General features: G+C 41.0%; 1 protein-coding gene across 1 annotated transcript in view; it reads right to left on the reverse strand.

The window, feature by feature from the left end:
• Positions 1 to 18,847, reverse strand: part of LOC103370597 (glypican-5-like) — a 63,187-nt gene that overhangs the window by 38,431 nt on the left and 5,909 nt on the right. The window contains exons 3-7 of the mRNA XM_008299709.1: positions 14,455 to 15,002; positions 11,901 to 12,083; positions 10,299 to 10,471; positions 10,099 to 10,158; positions 9,414 to 9,536 (exon numbers count right to left, since the gene is read on the reverse strand). Coding sequence (XP_008297931.1) covers positions 9,414 to 9,536; positions 10,099 to 10,158; positions 10,299 to 10,471; positions 11,901 to 12,083; positions 14,455 to 15,002 — 1,087 coding nt within the window. The remainder of the gene's footprint in view (positions 1 to 9,413; positions 9,537 to 10,098; positions 10,159 to 10,298; positions 10,472 to 11,900; positions 12,084 to 14,454; positions 15,003 to 18,847) is intronic.

Here is an 18,847-nt window from a genome sequence, read left to right on the forward strand (position 1 = left end):
CTGTGGCACATTTCATGTTTTCTTTCATCTCCGCTAAAGCTAGGAATGTTATTTATTGGTAACAATGCCGCCAAGAGCGACAGACAGCTGATTTGACCTTTATTTATCCAAGGTTGGCTGAGCCTGTTGCTGTTTCACTACAGCACCTCGTTTACAGTTACAATGAAAAATAAGTCAACTAATATAAATAGAACAGACACAGACAAATCAAAATGATTAACGAAATTAGAGGAAGCATTACAGGCATGTATGAGGCAATTGTTATGCGTCACTTTGAAATTTGTCCATTTTTAAGTTGCTTTACTTTCCACTTCTGCAGACAAACTATAAAACAGTCATTTCTTTCAGATAATAAAAAGTTAGACACAAGATGGCAATTTTCCAACAAGACATTAGTCAATAAATAAACACCAAAGGTTATTGTGTCTCTCAGTAAAGGAAGACCAACAGACCTAATAATGAAAAATGCTGTGCTGTGTATTGTAATTATCTCCTCTAATGAATCTAAGAGCTTAATGGTAAATGGAATCTAAGGGCCTGAAGGTGGAAGCAGGAGCATGTCTATAAATTACATCCGCATAATCAGGAAGTGAGAGGAAAAACAACTTTAACAACACTTTTCCAACAACTCAGAGGTAAAGTGTGTCTGTGCAGAGAGCCAGGCTTTTGTTTCAGCATGGTACCAAGGTTTTCTATTTGATATTTAAATGTAAATTTCTCAGAGAGACAGATATCAGAGGTTTTATATTCTGTGACCTTTTCAATATTAAGACCGGTCACAGCAGTGGAAATATGGAAATTACTGTAATATATCTCTACACGGATATTGAGAGGAGCATGGATTTTGTTGTATTTGCATTATATAACTTTGGATGAAACGAGGACAGTCTGCATAAATGTGCATTGGACAATTAAACGTGAAAGAGTCAACAGCACTGACGTGAATGGTGAACAGCAAAGAAACCGTACATATCTAACAAATATATCCCCTCTAAAGCCAAGAGCATAAACTGCACTGTGAAAGTTAAACAGCTACATGAAAGGCTTTCGGTAAATCTATGAATGTAAAGGCAGGTAACTAAATCAGCAAAAAGCAAGGCAACCGCTGAGATAGGAACTGCCTGTAAAATCCAAGATGATGGTGGGTTCTCCAATAGGAATGCCTCCAGCTGTTACTGATTAACAATTCCAGAAGAGTTGTCAGGTAGGGCAACTCGGAAATTGGACAATAGGATCACCAGAATGTCCACGACCACAGGAGCCAATTCATATGACTATGCAAGATGTAATGGAAAAATCAATTATTAATATACTGGAGGGCCTTAAGCACTGCAGCAGCAGGGGGAAAGCCGAAAAAGGGAACCCAGAGTAGGCTGCGTGCATCTCTGGGTTATTTGCAGGAGAGGATATTCCTAAATCATACTGCCAGCAGTAACAAAACATCTGCTGAAAGTTAAACAGATATTAACAGCCGTCACTTCTGCTGAGACTGACAGTGAGAAACATTGCTAAACGGTAAAAGTGTGGCTACTAAATCACAAGACTGGGCTTATGTCAGTCCAATCACAGTGTGCAGACCCAAACCACTTGCTATACATTCATCAATGGGTAACCATGAAAAACCCGTGAACATTTCAGTCAGCTGATATAAAAAAAAACTGAGCTACAGCATCAATCTCATTATTTAATGCAGCCTTTGCGATTCGTTAATTGCATTATTTCAAATGTCATATCAATTTCAAATCGATTAAATGTTCACCAGAGGCGCTGAGGTCAGAGATGTCATCGCTCAAAGACTCCTGCATAGACATATATGGGAGACTTCTGTAATGTTCCGCCCCTACTCCCAAAAAGCCAACTGTCTGCTTTATAACAGCCGAAGTGAACATCTGCCATGTGAGGAGAAGTAGAACCTGCAGGGAACAAAGGATTTTAAAACCTTATTTGGGGCAAAGTTGCCAAATTCTTTTTGTATTTATTTTTCAGACTGGTGATTCCTCTCTTCCCATTCTTTCAGACAAAGGCTTAGTCTTGTTAGCTTGAAAAAACTGCACAGGATCCTCACCAAGATGGCTGCTTAGCGACTTTGCCGATGTGCTGCTGTATTTAATTTAATTTGACTGACTTTCGGTATTGTTCGGTTCAAGGAGTAAGAATCAAGCAGGATAAACAAATAAATTCAAGTTCAAGAGAAATGCAGTGAAAGGCTGTTGTTGTTGACTGCTCTCATTAGATCTTTCCCCTCTTTTATCAGTCTGGTGCCTCTTTGTTACAGAAATCAAACACGCTGTAGCTGATAAACAACAGCATTTTGCTCAAAGGTTACTGAAGTTGGAGAAACAATCTCTGTTCAATTACCTTTAATTACCACTTGGCAAAGTTACAAATCTGCTCCAGCTGGAGAAAAAAAAAATCAACAGCATCTGCCCATCTAAAGCGTTTTCTAATGTGCAATACCTGCTGTCCTGCTGGATGTACTGGAAGCTGTCAGTGGTGTGAATGAGCTATTGGCCAGATTACAGACTGTCGGGCTGCTGTGTGTGTTTGACACCAGATGATAATATTCCAGAAACTGTTGCCGCAGACGACACAGAGAGGTGTGACTGTGAGTGACACTTAATAAGATCTGGAGAACGACAGACATAAATCACCAGCGCCACAACGACAATGCTGCTCTGCTGTTGCCCTCGGTTACTGCAGGGTTGCTAATGGTAACACACACAGACATCTATTCTTCGGTCTCATCCCTGCAGCAAACGTTTTAAAGCATCTGTGGTGTCAACACACTGACGCACACACACACACACACACAGGCACACACACACACACACACACGTGCACGCGCGTCACACAAACGCAGTGAAAATGAAATTACCTGAGATGGTGATCTGATCTGAGGGAGGTGTGTAATTATAAGAGTCACAACCTGAGTAGTAAATCTATCTGCATTCCTGTGGAGTCATTTAAATGGCTCTATCACATTCACTTACACACACACACACACACACACACACATATATTAATGCACTTTAACAACACCAACACCTGAGGCGTATATCTCTACTTCTTGTCCCAAATGGAAACGATACGCTGTGGTTTGGATAAGTCTGGCACTTAGCTGAATTTTTTTATATTCCCTACTTTCTTCTTCTGCCCTCAGGACAATTCATTGTCAGACTTTTATCAGCATTTACCGGACTCTGTTAAGCAATGATGGGTCACATAAATTGCCAGTGCAGATTTTAACTCATTACAAAAATACACAAAACACATCAAACCATCGGGTGTGGCAGGTCTTTAGAGAGAGTTTACACATGGTCCCTTGTGAATGTGATGTGATGCTTCCCTCTTCTGGAGACAATCAGCTATTACCGTTCTAACTGCAACCTAATCAGTGTGTCAGTTCTATCTATAATGAGAACAGAAAAACACATTTTATTATACGCCATCTATGTCTTGTACTGACACCTTGAATTAAATGCGAGGTCATGTTGTGTGACCTGTATTCATGTAAGAGAATTTCCAAGACCCTGCACGCCCACATTCACGTGTTTCCACTTATCGTATCTGATTAGACCTCTGCACAGGTAAGATTTGGGTACAGATATGCTGGGGATAGCAGGAGTCACAAAACTTCATTAAACAGGAGGAATTATAAGGATGCAAAGTCTTTATCACAGCAGACATTTTGTCATGTCATACCAAAGAAAGCAGATGAAATTGATAACTTTAAATATGTTCACTGCCATGGTGTCGTCAGACACTTGATGGGACTTAGTCATCACTAGCAAAATATATTTCACCTGTGCTTATCCTGCTTTGGTAAATCCAAATGTGTGCTATTTAAAAAAATCACACAAGTAGGTGCACTCAAATTGGCAAAAAGAGGCAAAACAGATGATGACACTGTGTGGGTCAGTGAGGGTGTGTTGGACCTTATGCTACATTTAGGTGCTTCTGGGAACTAAGAAATTTTGACCTACAACAAGGAAAACATCAACAACAGATTATTCATCATTAATATAGGAAAACAAGATTCCACGCTAGCAAAAAGTCCCCGTTGTGTTGAGCCTTAAACTCCTTTACCTCTCAGTAGCAATGAGTTCATGAGCTTCTTTACAAAAAAAATTGCCCCTATTAGTGAAAACATCCTTCCCACCACTGTCTCCGATGTATTGTCAAGTTCTAGCTCTAGAAATGGCTGTAAGACTTAATTTATGTTTAAACATTTTCTCTCTTTCAGATCTCTCGGAGCTAACTTCAATAACTGTTTCATCTGAACCGTCAGCATATCTTATAGACCCCATCTCAACCAGACCACTCAAGGATGTTTTAATCTTGATTAGCATGCTCATATTTGATCGGATCTATCTATCTTTAATAACATACCAGAGGCTTTAAAGATTTCTGTGATTTAATCTCGGCTTCAAAAGCCTACTGTTGATCCATGTGTTTTAGCAAACTTTAGACCTACATCAAACCTCCCCTTTGTTTCTAAAATCTTTGAATAAGCTGTTGCAAATCAATTACGTTGAAGATTTTTACTCAGAATTTAGAGCACATCACAACGAAGCAACAGTGAGGAAAATCTTAAATTAGATTCCAGTTTGTTCATGTCAACCACTATGCATCCATGCACACAAAAGTTTGCAGTTTAGTTTTAAAGGTACTACAACTAATACTTTTCACACTGTATGTTCATCCCCTATAATTCCCACTGCTATACAGCTGACACCAAGCTATAGGTATGTCACTGAAGCCAGATTAAATACATTTCAAATTTCAAGCATGTCTTCAGGACATAAAGGCCTAAATGACTTTTCATTTTCAAATTCTTAACACAGACAAGTTATTGTGTTACTGTAGGGAACCTTGGAGTTCTAGGACAGCCTGCGTTCACCTGCACAATATTGTCAGAATTATGAACATCCTGTCCCAGAGTGATGCTGAAAAACCAGCACTGTTATATTATACTATCATAATTCCTTACTATCAGGATGTCTCAATAACTCCAAAAAACCTCCAGCTGATTCAAAATGCTGCAGGGAGAGTTCTGACAGGAACCAGTGAGAGAGATCATATTTCTCCCGTATTAGCTTCTCTTCATTAGCTCTCTGTAAAATCCTGAATAGAATTTCAAATCCTTCTCCTCACATACAAAGTCCTTAATGACCAAAGCTCCATCATATCTTAAAGACCTTATAGTACTTTATTATCCCATTAGAGCACTTTGCTCTCAGAGTGCAGGCTTACTTGTGGCTCCTAGTTTCCAAAAGCAGAATGGGAAGCAAAGCTTTTTAGCTATCATGCTCCTCTCCTGTGGAATCAGCTCGCAGTTTGGGTTCAGGAGGCAGACGTCCTCTCTGCTTTTAAGATTAGGCTTAGAACTTTCCTTTTTGATAGAGCTTATCTTTGGGACTGACTCAGTTATGCTGCTATAGTCCTGGGCTGCTGGGTTACCTCCCACGATGCCCCGTGCACCTCTCGTCTACTCTCCCCTCTTTCACTTTCCATGTATTTATATGCTACTGCTGCATGCTATTAACTTTGTGCTCTCTCTCTCCTGTAGCTCTCTCTGTACTTTCTTTACCTGTACCTTTCTGCAGGTGTCTCTTTCTCTGGAGTTGCATGTTTCTGATGCTGAGGCTAATCTGTGCTGATCTTACAGCCTCACCAACCTGCTTGGTGTTTGTTGGTTCTCAATGTCTATATTTTCTCTTTCGTCTCACCCCAACTGGTTGAGGCAGATGGTCACCCAAACTGACTCTGGTTCTGTTACAAGGGAGTTTTCCCTCCCCACTGCCACCAATTGCGGCTCAAGGGGAAATTGTCGGGTTTCTTTCGTTACTATTTTAAGGTTTTATGATGCAAAGTGCCCTGAGATGACTTATGTAATGATTTTTGCACAGCATAATTGGAATATTCCTGCTTTTGTGTTCAAATTGTGATTTTATTAACTTTTTTAGTCACAGTTTTATCTAAGTATGAATCTTGTTACAGCACTGCTCCTGTGTAAGTATGTCTGTAGGTGGACATGAAGCGATTGGAGGATAGTCTGCTGCCAACTGGGTCCTGCCATCAGCTTAGTTTATACAGTACATGACCTTGAGCCTTCAGTCTGGGTTGTCTGATAGCAGTGTTCTCTCACTTGTCTCTGACATTTTAACAGAGGTGTAACGATCTCCTTTGTCTGGCCGGCTTGTAACCCAGAAGAAAGAGGAGCTTATAAACTCCTCTCCTATCCTCTATCATCCACTCTCAGACTTTCTCATCATTTACCGCCTTTCTCTCTCACACACACACACACACTCTCACCAACACAGACATTTGTAAGTGAAGTGGGTCAGAGGGCGGAGGAGATGAATGGAGGTCTGAAAACAAGGATGGAGAGATGAATGGATGGCTGAATTAATGAATGAACGGGTGGATGGATGGATGAAAGAGAGAAGAAGATGTAAAGAGGTCAGAGAGGCACAGACTGGCTACACTCCAGCGCAGGCCGATGGCAACATCTCTTCTAGCCCTCTAAGTAGAACTTCACCCTAAACGAAGCACTTTACAGATGATGATGATGATGATGATGATGATGATGACAGAGAATTTCTGAGTATTGATGTTTGAGCCGTCGCAGAAAAAATTACAAAAGTAGCGGGAATTTCTAGTTTGGTATGGACCATATAGGAATGTAGATGGAGAAATGTCAGGTCTGTCGAAATGTCAAAGCTAGTTTTCCAACTACATGTGATCAGTGATGTGCCCTAAAGCTGAGTCGGCAGTATTTTTTTTTAGCATCACTCACTTAAAAGTACTGGAGTGCACTTTTGACACAGGTGAGCTTGTTATGGCTCAGTTCTAAGGTTATGTAACCCAGTCCTCATATGGTGGACAACTATGCCTGACCACATGATCTGCTGTTAGGTTAGATTTGATTGAATTGGCTCTCTTGCTCCCATGTTTAAGTGATAAATAGAAATTCTAGTGTTTAAATAATGTATGTGAATTTCCCACCCTTGGAGAAAAAAGTTTTGCTCCCATGTGCCCCAGCCCACATCAATGGTCAATGGACAATAATTTAATGATAACCTTTTAGCATATTGTCATCCAAGTGGTATGAGAATAAAATGTACTTCTGCACCTCCTCTTACCTCAGAAAACGGAGACTGTGATGGGAGGCTTGGCTAAGCACAGGTGGGAGTAGGACAGGATGGCACAATGGGTTTAACTGGAAGTAGGGTCTGAATATTATGTGAAGCCACAAGTGACTTCAAGCTTGACTATTTTGCTTTTTAAACATTTCTACCTACTGTAGCTTTAATCGTTAGATAAAAGAAGAGATAGGAAGAGCAGGTGTTTTATTAGGAATGTTCATTCAGCTTTTTGAAGCATAGACCTGTCATGAAATAAGGACAATGACACGGTGGAAAACTGGACAATTCCCAGAAACAATGCTCAAGACTCAGACACAGCAGTGACCAGAAACGATTTAGACATCTGACCTACAGCCTACTGCATGGACTGTGCTTCCACTTCCAACAGGTCCACTCTATATCACAAAAGAAAGCCTGTGTTTGCTATTTTTAAGTTGTGGGTCGTTAAAATTTTAATTGCAAACACAGTCGAGTTACCAATAACATCCCTACTGAGTTCCCGCGGAACAGTTAAGCAGTTATAGCAGGTAATACTGACAACACTTTATTTAGGAGAAACTGTGATGCCTGCTTTATGTCACACATCACACTGTCTTCCTGCATATAGCTGTAATGTCAGTCACGCTACAAGATGGAACGTAATTAACTGGAAATATGGTGACAAGATTTGTGGTGAGCATTACCTAAAAATATAGCAATGTGCTCCTTGATTAAATGTTTTTAATCCAAAATTGATCCAAAATCTCTATTTAAAGAGGCTCCATTTTCTAAAAATATCAGCAAAGGCAAAGACATGGCAGAGTTATTAAATATGGGGTTTGCTGGCCTTCACTGCAGCACTAATGGTGACAAAGCAAAGGGTGTTAGTGTAGGATGTCCTTGCAAGGCTACACGGCCTGTTTCATATGGCTGATAGAACATCAATAAAAAAAAAAGCCTTCTCATTCACAGCAGCCCATTCTCTCCTGAGATGGATAGACCTGAAACAACGCTGTGTGTCTGTGCGTCTCAGATGAGCGTGTGTGCAGCGAGACGTCCGATGAGCACTACCTACCTTGTGTGTTGCGGGGTGCGTGTTGGCATGTGTGCGGCTTGGTATGTGTGCAGGAATGTGTGTGTTGACGTGCGCTTATGTGCACGCGTGTGAATGTGTGTGCGTGTGTTGGTGCGTGTGTATGTGTGTGTGTGTCCATTTGTCTTGTTACCAGTTTAAGCTGCCAATGTAATCACCATGAGAAAGACTCTGGAAACGAACTCTCTAACCTTCACAACCCTGTCACCCCCCTGCCCTGGCAACTATTAGAAGCCACACACACACACACACACACACACACACACACTCTCTCATATGCTGTGCTTTTATCCCTTTCGTTCAACCAAAAAAAAAAAACAGACTAAAAATTATAATTTTCAATAATGCGAGGAACCTTTTTCTCACTGCAGTTTGCCAGCTGCTATGTAACAACCAACTTCCTAAAAGCATTTCTGTTTTCTGTGCAACTCCCTCTAATGCTGCCATCAGATGACATATCACAGTCATGGATGACCCCAGAGAAGCACACATTTCTAGCAGCGAATGCTCATAAAATCCTGCTACAGATAAATGTTGATACTGACAACACACTGAATAGAAGGTGAAGTTCTCAACAACTCATTTCATGTTGCTGTCAGGTTTATCTAAAGCAACAAAAAACACATCTTCCTCACACACCTTCTGGATGGAAATTTACACCAAATGGTAGATAGATGCTGCAATAAATTAGAATGCCATCAGTATTGCAAAATACAGAAACTTCTGGACAATAGTAGCAAAATAGATGAGCAGCAATCCAGCTGTTGAGTGAGATGTGAACAATGTATTGACCTGTGTGACATGGTCTCAAAAAACCAGCCTGAAATTCACACCTAACAAAATCTGACAACATTTTTAAGCATAAACTTGGTCCGGCATCCAAAACTGATATTTTTGACATCAGTACTCATTTCCTCTACTCTTTCACTTGTGCATACATTCAATGCAGTCTTAATGGCAAAAATGGCTCAAATGTTATGTTGTTTTGTCCTTAATAAAAACACACTTGATCAGATCTAAATAAAAAAATGATCAGGGTAACTCTGACTTCATACATAATTGACCTTTTTAGGAGTCAAATCCCAGAGGAGCATCATTTATTTAGTCATTAGGAACAAGCAGTGTGTCAGTGCCATGTTTATATAAATAATGGTTAGAGACAACATAACACACATAATACAACGCGTACAGACCTTTCTACAACGTCTTGGCCGCTCCAGCATGTGTGCTGTTCAACCTCCATCTCGCTCTCGCAAAGCATCTCTGGCAGCTCAGAGAAAAACCACTGGTACCGCTGGATAGAGCCCTCAAACTCCCTGAAAGAGAGAGCAGCTGAATGCTTGGTTTGTTTTTAATAAGAGTAGAAGCAATGTACCATATGCTTTTATTTGTTCCAATTTACACTTGTCATGTCCAATTCCCTGGGAAATCCCTTCCGAGAAACTCTGGTAAGTTACTGAAAGCAACACGAGGAAGGGAAACAAGCTCATAGCACTTTTTGATAATGACTGTATAATGAAAATCTGATACCAAGGTTCTGATTTAATGAGCTATGTGATCTCCAGTTTTCTTTTCTAAACTTACAGCCTTAGGAAATTGCTATATCTTTCAGCAGAAGTGACATTAGGTGATGACATAAAATGGAAATGATTAAAATGCAAATACAGCCACGGAGAAGCAGATCAAATTTGACTACCATGACAGGTAATGGTGGAACAGTCAAAGCTAGTTAAAGCAAAGCTCTAAAATTAGATTAACGGATCTAATGGATGTAATAGAGTAAACTGATATTGCTTGAAACATTACCATATCAAACAGGTGATTAGATGTCTGTCATTTTACTAATAATAATGCTTAATTCGAAATAAAAAAATTCACCTTGACAGTTTTTTCAGGCTTCGACTCTTGTCTCTTCTTGAACCTTTAAGAGGGAATGACCTACAGACAAACACACACATAAAAATATTTTCCTTTTTTTCTGCTACTGTTGAAGGTTTTTTCTTCCCTAACTTGCCTCAAATATTGTCAAGAATGATGATATGAATTTCCATTTCATCAGATGTACGTCCTGAACTCACCTCCTGGACTGCGGCTGTGAACGGCCGTGAGTGGGCGGACCGACGGAGGGAGCTGAAGTCACAGAGGACTTCTCTGTGGTTACTGATGTTGCATGCGTTGTAGCGTGCGAGGTGGTGGGTTGTGTACTTGCTGTCATGGAGCCAACCGCCTGGGGACCGCACACCTTCTCTACCTATGGAGGAGACAGTCTGAATTGTATTTTTTTAAATGATGATGATGTGGATGCTTTTCAGAGGAATGCAAAGGAATGTAAATGAAGTATCTAGAACTATGATGGATAGTTAATTTTTTATACAAGTCTTGGATCCTTTTTCTGTAGGTTCAGTCAAGTTGGAGAGGCTGAAGCTTCTTGTTTAATTTATCTGTGCATCAGCTTTTTTGCTTGATTGATAACTAGTTAACAATTGTTAACATGAGGAAGCAACAGTGTAGGGTTAATTCTAAGTCATCTGAAGGCAGGAAGGGATTATGATTAAGTTCAAAAACTTCTAAATATGCAGCTCTGATACACAGAAATGAGCTTCAAAGGGTTAAAATTGCACCTAGTGGTGTTAGGGTCTATGACAGCTGCCTCAGGTTGTTGGGAGGCAAGTCGGTGCCCTCTGCCTTTCATAGCTGGTAGTTTATTGGTTGTTATGACAGTAAATACACAAAAGAATAGCTTCACACCAATTACTTATCCTATTAGTGTGTTTGTTTTCCTCAGACACGCTGTTTCCCCCAACAAGCTAAAATCACTGCTGTCTTAAAATTCATGCCGCAAACACCTTTTCACTTTAAATGCAGCGCAGAGCTCATATACGCCACTGAAAGGTTAGAGGTCAGCCTTTCGTGATGTGCCTAATGAATAAGAAAGCTTAATCAAATATTTAATGAAGTGGTATTTTCTTATTAGGCCCACAATTAGCAGTGCAATTCTGCTTGTGTGTGTTTGTTTACCTCTCAGGAATCTACTCTACTAAGTCCACAGTGTTCTCTCAAAATTGGACGGCGACTCTATTTCTCCCTCCAACGGTGTGTGCATGCATGCATGTGTTTGTGTGTCGTCTGTTTGTCCACAGATTAGCCACAGAAACTTTCTCATCACTCAGAACCAAGCGGCATTCTGGGTATCGGTTGTCCCGCCAACCACAGTCTTTGTCTGGCACTGGATCTGTATTCACACTCACATACACACCCGTACACACACACACACACACACACACACACACTTACACACACACAAACACACACACACACACACAGACTGAGGGGAACCCCAGATTCTCTGAAGAATGAGGCTGTTTTTAGCCCATCTATGTACACGGCTTTTGTAAGGAGATCCAACTGCCAGGCTGAAAGAAACCCACGGCCTTCTTCACTCTGTGTCCAAAATTCAAATGACTTTATTATTGGGGATATGAGTAAGGAGGTGTTCTGCTGCTGGTCCTCATCTAGTTTTGAGCTCTTTAATGTTTGGACCTTACAGGGGCACCACTATATATTCAAACCGTTTTCAGTAGATTGGCATCAAGATCCAGAATTCAACATTTATTTTATGCACAATTTACGACACGCAAAATTTACATCATCCCCTCAATCCCATCATCCCCTGTGCTTACTGTGGCTGTGATGCGTGGCCCGTGCAGCTGAGCGTGCAGGATGGCATCATTCACATGGTTTCGGACCGCTAACAGAGCTAACTCCATGCTGTTGTGATTGCTGCTGGTTGCTAAAGTAGCAGCTAACCGTTGGAGCAGTACCACCAAACTTCCCCAGGGGGCACCCAGCTCAGATACACCTACCTAAAATAGAGACAGTGGAAAGAGAGAAATGAGAAAATACAAGAGGAATACAGAGTGGGGAGGAAGGAAGAAATCAACAGAGAAAGAGAACGAGGATAAGTTTGGAGGTTATATTGGAGATGTTTCTCCAAAGCTGGTAAATGGGCTTAGATTTACTGCAAATATCAAACTTCAAAATCTGCTGGTGACAAACTAATAAACTTGGCGTAAATAAAACAACAAATGGAAGGAAGGAAATGGCCCAAAGTTGTGGAAGATTAGCAGTTCCTATCTCATGACTGGATAGGCAAGACCGCATTTCCCATGAACCAGCCTGCTTCCTCTGCCTCTCTTTGGCTTTGCTGTGTGGATTTTTCTTTCCTCCTCTTTCCCCCTCTGCCCTGAGCAGGATAAACATGTTGGGAGTTGTTTTTCTATCACACTTTCTTAGCTTCCAAGAAGCTCTCAGGCGGCTTGAACAGTGCCATCTTCCAGTTTTGTGCTATAAAGAAGTCTCTCTATTGTGGGCGCCGCTAAAGCTGTCCAGCAAATTTCGAAGCAGACCAGCAAGATGCATGGAAGACTCTGCCAGTTCTCTTGGCAATGCTCTTGTTATTTGTCAGTCTAAAACTTAATGTGGGAATGATTTACTGGTGATAAAATGCTGTGAATGATTCAACAGTGTGAGACATGGGAATATCACTCTAAATTTGTCAGTGTCCTCCTTCAGACAGAGGAAGATAAATACTCTGAAGCCTCCCGTGCATCTAAAACACTGTCTTCAAGTCACACCCACACAACCTCAGAGGAATAACAATGGATGAGGTTTAGCATTTTGTAAATTTATATCTGACAGTAGATTGAAAATAATTAGGAAGAGTCAAAACATCACTGCAATAACATCTTAATTTTTTAAAAAAATTGGAAATAGCAGGAGCAAGTTCGAGCAAATGAACTGAAAGGAACAGTTCTGCATTTTGAGGACTGAACTCTCACGTCTGTGCATCAAGTACAGAGATGGAGCGAGATGATTTTTCTAGCTTAGCACAAACATTATTAAACTGTCTTTAACCACTTAGAAAGACACACATGCCACCACCTATAAGCTTGCTTATCACTGGGGCTGCAACAAACAATTATAGAAACAGCTAGGGCAAGCTTGATTTTAGAAGCATTAAACTGAAAAAAACAAAACAAAACAAAAAAAAAACATTCTCTTGACTGCTGACTTGAGTCCAGCTAGTGGACTAATTCACGAGACAGAGCACTGGTCAGTAGAGGCATCCTAAAAACACTATGTGTCACTCAATGAAACCAGTAACTGTGCCCCAAAGACCGTGTCACTTTCAAGGCCCTTTGATTTCTACATTTACTGCCAGCTGCCAGTATAGAAAAGTTAAGAGAAGACTTCTTGCTTTATTCCACTTCTCTGATCATAGTCTCGTTTACTATTGCCTTTCTTGTTCTGTAAAATGTGGCTACATTCTTGTGCTATCTGTTTGCTAATTCTGGCAACAAGTGCACAGACAGTGTGTGGACAGGTAGGCAAGCATATACTGTAGTTAGACAGGCAAATAAGCCATCCAGCCATCTCATGTGGCCCGAATGCAAAGTTAGGTTTTTTGTTTTTATTATCAAAGCAGGGAGGCACGGTAGTGAAGTGGCTGGCACTGTCGTCTTAAAGCTAGAAGGTCCTGGGTTAGGATAGGCTCAAGCCCTCTTTGACCCTACAGAGGATAAAGCAGTGTATAGATAATGGATGGGTGGATATTCAAAGCACTTGACTTACTGACTGCTGTTGGTATGTGAAGAGACTTTATACAATTCTAACAAAAAATGCTCCTGAATACATTGCATTCTCTAGCTTTAAATGATAGTGTAGAGAAGACACCCACACATACTCAGCTTCCTGTAAAGACAGAGTCCAGTTGTGTAATGTCTTAGTATCCGTGTCCATCCATCCATCCATTATCTATACACCACTTAATCCTCACTAGGGTCACGGGGGGCCCAGCCGACTCAGGGCGAAGGCAGGGGGCACCCTGGACAGGTCGCCAGTCTATCTATTACACAGACAGCCAAACATACAGCACACTATGGACAATTTAGAACCACCAATTAACCTCAGCATGTTTTAGGACTGTGGGAGGAAGCTGGAGAACCCAGAGAGAACCCACGCTACACCTGGAGAACATGCAAACTCCACACAGAAAGACCCCAAGCCAGGACACAAACCAGGGATCTCCTCACTGTGAGGCGAGGGTTCTAACAACTGAGCCACTGTGCAGTCCTAGCATCAGTGTAAACAGTGTAAAATTAATGCAAACATACATACATATGAAAACAGATGCACACACAGAAAGAGTAAACGCACAAACATTCAAAGACTTACCAGACATCCTCTCATAATGTTGACACACAGTCCAGTGCAGGGCCGTATCAGAGTGAGCCCTCGGCAGTGGGAACAGTACTGCATCCTCACTAACCCTCGCCCACACTCTCTGGATAATGTTGCCTTCTCGGTCGCATTCACGACCTCTCCAGCCAGTTGCAACAGTCGGCTGAGCGCTCGACCAGGCCCGAGCGCCCGGGACAGGCTGCTGACAAGGAGGCGGGGATGAAGTCCGAACGGGCTGACGTCCTGCCGCGTCATCCGCAGGCACTCGTCGTGACTCGCGGAAAGGGAGGAATAGGATTGGGTTGACAAGTGGCCAAACCCAGGGTTGAGCAGGCGGCGGTAGACCAGTGGGAAGAGATCATTGTAGAATCGCCGCACGGCGTTGTCGAGGGAGGAATTAGAGTCTCCAGACAGGTGACGTTTGATGTCGCTGAACAGGTGAAACACAAGGGGGCGACAGTCTGACGCCAGACTGGAGTACGCACTGTCAAACAAAGTGCTGGTCAGATTAGATGTAAAGGACACAAGCGACTCAAAGGTCTCTGGAAGAGAGAAGACAGATAGAGAGAGAGGGATTTTATCGTGTGTACATCATGTGCACTTGTGTCAAACATCCATGTACCTAGTCATACCTACAACTGGTGGGAATATATAAGCATTGGCATGGTTATTCACTGTTGGCAAAGCTATCAGTTTCTTTACTGTGAAGACCCTTCATCTTGCTGGCTGAGGAATCATAAAACATTCATGTAAGAGAGTTTGCTTGGCTCTTACAGAAAATCCATCTACAAAAAATAGATCCAAGTTGATCATTGTTAATTAGATCATTGTTAACTCAATTTGTTAAGCAATTAGTAATTCTTATCTAAACAATTCTAATCATATGGAAGAAAAAGCACAGTCACCACACATAAAATAACTGGCTTTGAAAATATTACATTCCTTTATATTTCAAACATTATAACTTGCAATTAAGTTTATTTTGTCTGTGTTCATTCGACATTTGTTCGTTGACACAAATGAAGAGATTGTATGATAGAGGGACTGGACTGAAGTCGAGGCTTGTTAAGGATTTATGCAAAGACATGCCGGAGGAGTTTGAGACACTTATCCACATTGAAGTCTGACTCAGATATGACGCAATGACACAGACTTTGCTGTTTTATAAGATCAGCTGACTAATTTGCTTAATCTTTTTGGGACCACAGTGGAAACACAGACAACAAAGGGCTGAAGGAACCTTTGGTTTCTTCTGAAGTTCCCAGACATTAGTCCCCAGGCACTGAATGTGGCTTTTGAGTAACTTTTAATTTACTTGATTGTTTCCACTTTCTGTTGCTACACACTGTATCACAGAGTGAAACATTATTCTTTATACTCCACTACCGACTACTTTTTGGATTCTGATTTTATGTCATATACTTAAAACATATGAAAAGTTGAAATACAAGGCGTTGTTAAAGATTAAAGGAATAGTTTCCAACTTCTTACCCTTTTAACCCTCAGACAGAAACCATGTTGTGGCTTCTTGTCATATTTCAGGGTTGTCAGCAGTTTCACCAAGGAGACATTTCTCCATGTTTCAAATGGTTTAATTCTTAATAGATGTTCGAACTATTTCATTATTTATTTATTTGCCCCATTAATGATCTCACAATGAAACAGCAACCTCAGATGCCGACAAATAAAACAAACTCTGCCAAAAACTGCAATTTCTCAAACGGCCACTTGAGGTCGACTCCAAAAAACGAGTCAGTGCCCAATAGACCCACATCTTAAAATGTCCAGTTTTATAGCAGAAATAAACATGTTTACCTTAGCTCCAGTCAACTCCACCTCTTTGCTAATTTTTTGATTATTTGGGAGTTAGGAGTAGTCAGGTACTGCCAAGCTGTTGACTGGCGAAGTCAACAAACTGAGTTTGAACCCTGTTCACCAAACCTGTGGGGTCATGGAGGGTTTAATAATCTTTAAATAGCTAAAGCTGGGAAACACTGGACTAACTACCAAACTGTATATACAGTTGTTAAAACTAATACCACTTTGGCCACTAAGAATGGGAACATGTTGCTTGTACATAAATACATCAGCATTACAGTCTAAAAATGTAATACACACTAACATATCATTCACAGGGGGCGAGTACTTTCACTTTTAAATGTTTTAAATGTGCAATGCGGAACTAATGTCTGCTCCATCTGGCAGTGAAATTAATTAGGAACTATTTTTTTTATATCTAGAGCATCAGAAACTCTTCTTGGCTGGTTTTTCCACCACAGGTTCTATAATACTACTAGTTGCTGAAGCCTTTTCTGTCTCAGTTGCTTCAGGAATCATTGCTGGTTGACGTTAAACGCATTGCTACTGATGCAACGCGGCAAGAATGTTGCCCAAGGCCCCAGATATGAACTGGGAAATACAGAAATACATAAACAAAGATTTACTCACAGGCCTAATCAGCATTGTGTGAACTTGTTTTGCAAGGGTCTATTCATTTATATGTAAGTCTTGCACTCCAGCTTTAAGTACACACTGCTGATAACAACTCTGCACTTCAACTGAATTAGGATTCTGAATACATGATTATAACTTGTATGTGTCTTTATATATTGTTGTATTGGTACTTTTAAAGAAGTAAAGGATCTGAGTGATTCTTCTACCACAGAGGTCTTAGTTTTTGATATAAAGTTGATGACCATATGCAACAACAAACAAATAATCAATAGTTGTGTTAACAGTGTAGTTACAATAGTCTGTCTATGAGACCTCCTCATGCTTAGTTATTATGTAATCTCACCCATGGCCTATACCAGGGAAGGACTGTTGCCATAAATTAGGCACACATGTAGTGTATGTGAATATACTATTCATGTACAAGGTATTATATAAAGTAACTTACACACAGTAAGTCTGTATAATGTTGTTTCACTTTTGAATTAGACAGTGACGTTTGTCCATTTATCATTCCCACATACAAGAAGTGGTATTTCCATATCTGAGCATATATCCTTCTTTCTTGTCACACAGTCTCTGTCTAACCGACCTTGGACTGACTTTTTCCTGCCGCATACGAGCCAAAATAGCTCAAACTTAATTCATCCCCGAGCTCGTTTTCACTACCCTGTTATCTATAGACAGGTGATAATGAGAGGCCCAATCTCATGATCCGCTGTGTTTCCTATGTCACACAGGGTCTAATAAAGAGGACAGCACCCTCCCCTTTACAGAGGCTCTGTGCTGTGTGACAGTGAGCGCCTCTATGTTTGAGACTCGCCAAGTAAAAAGGGTGATGTCAGTCTGAAGGCATCCTGACACACAGATACAGACAACTGGGAGAAAGAGAGAGTGAGAGAAACCCGTTTACCTACAGCTTTCACCAAGTCAGTCACTGTGCATGTTTCTGTGGGAGTGCACGTGAGGGTTTATGTCTTAACAGATTTGTATTTCACTGTCACAACCATCTGACTCTACAAGTGACAGTAAGTTGGTAAGGAATTTATGAAATAACTTACAAAAGTGCCCCTTAAGGCAAACATTACAGCAAGGATGGGTATGAGGGAGCATGCACGTTGCAGGATGAGGCAGCTGAGCAGCAGCTCTTTAGGCTGAAGCACTGAGTGGGAATGTCTCACTTTTATGTGTTTGCATACCCATGCCCTGGCAATAGCAACTCAAATACAGACAGCATCAAGTGACACGGCAAAGTCTACTCACATGGGGTCATGTGATTAGCTCTTTACCCTCTGTGATTGGACAACAGCTGCGACGTGGTAGAGAGGGCACAAGGGTCTTACAGTGCCAGGAGAAACGCACGCAAGCATGCAGACACGTATTTACACACACACACACAAGCGCACGCACACACACACTAAAGTAATCCACAGGGTGTAAGTAGAGCCCGACTAGAAGCGCTCTGGGCATGTTTCAGTTTCTCCAGTGGGTTATAATCACTGCGCTTAGAAGAGGGGATCCTGTGAGACCCGGCTCAGCTGTTGAAGAACACTGCTGTCCTGCAAAATTAGTTCAATTAATTGTCCCGTGTTTGTTGCTGTCACGCTCGATTTTATCATGTTTTGTAACTTCACAATGGTGTGTCTTGTTGGCCAAGTCTTCTTGGAAAAATACATTTTAATTTCAGGGGACTTTTCTGATTAAATCAATTCATTAATTAATTTATTAAAGTAATCCAAATCACACAAAAGCATGTTTTTTTCATTTGTCCATAAGAATGTTTCGGTTTAAGTTGTCCAGGGTTTATAAATATAGAACCACTGTCAAACTAAAGAAGCAGCTCCTCTGAAAACTGTTGACAGCAAAGTATCCTGAGCATCCAGGACACTGTTTGTCAATTTTATCTTTAACTACAGTAAAAACAAGTGGCTGCAAA

This window comes from Stegastes partitus, unplaced genomic scaffold (assembly GCF_000690725.1).
Source record: "Stegastes partitus isolate 25-593 unplaced genomic scaffold, Stegastes_partitus-1.0.2 Scaffold31, whole genome shotgun sequence".
Taxonomy (NCBI): Eukaryota; Metazoa; Chordata; class Actinopteri; family Pomacentridae; genus Stegastes; species Stegastes partitus.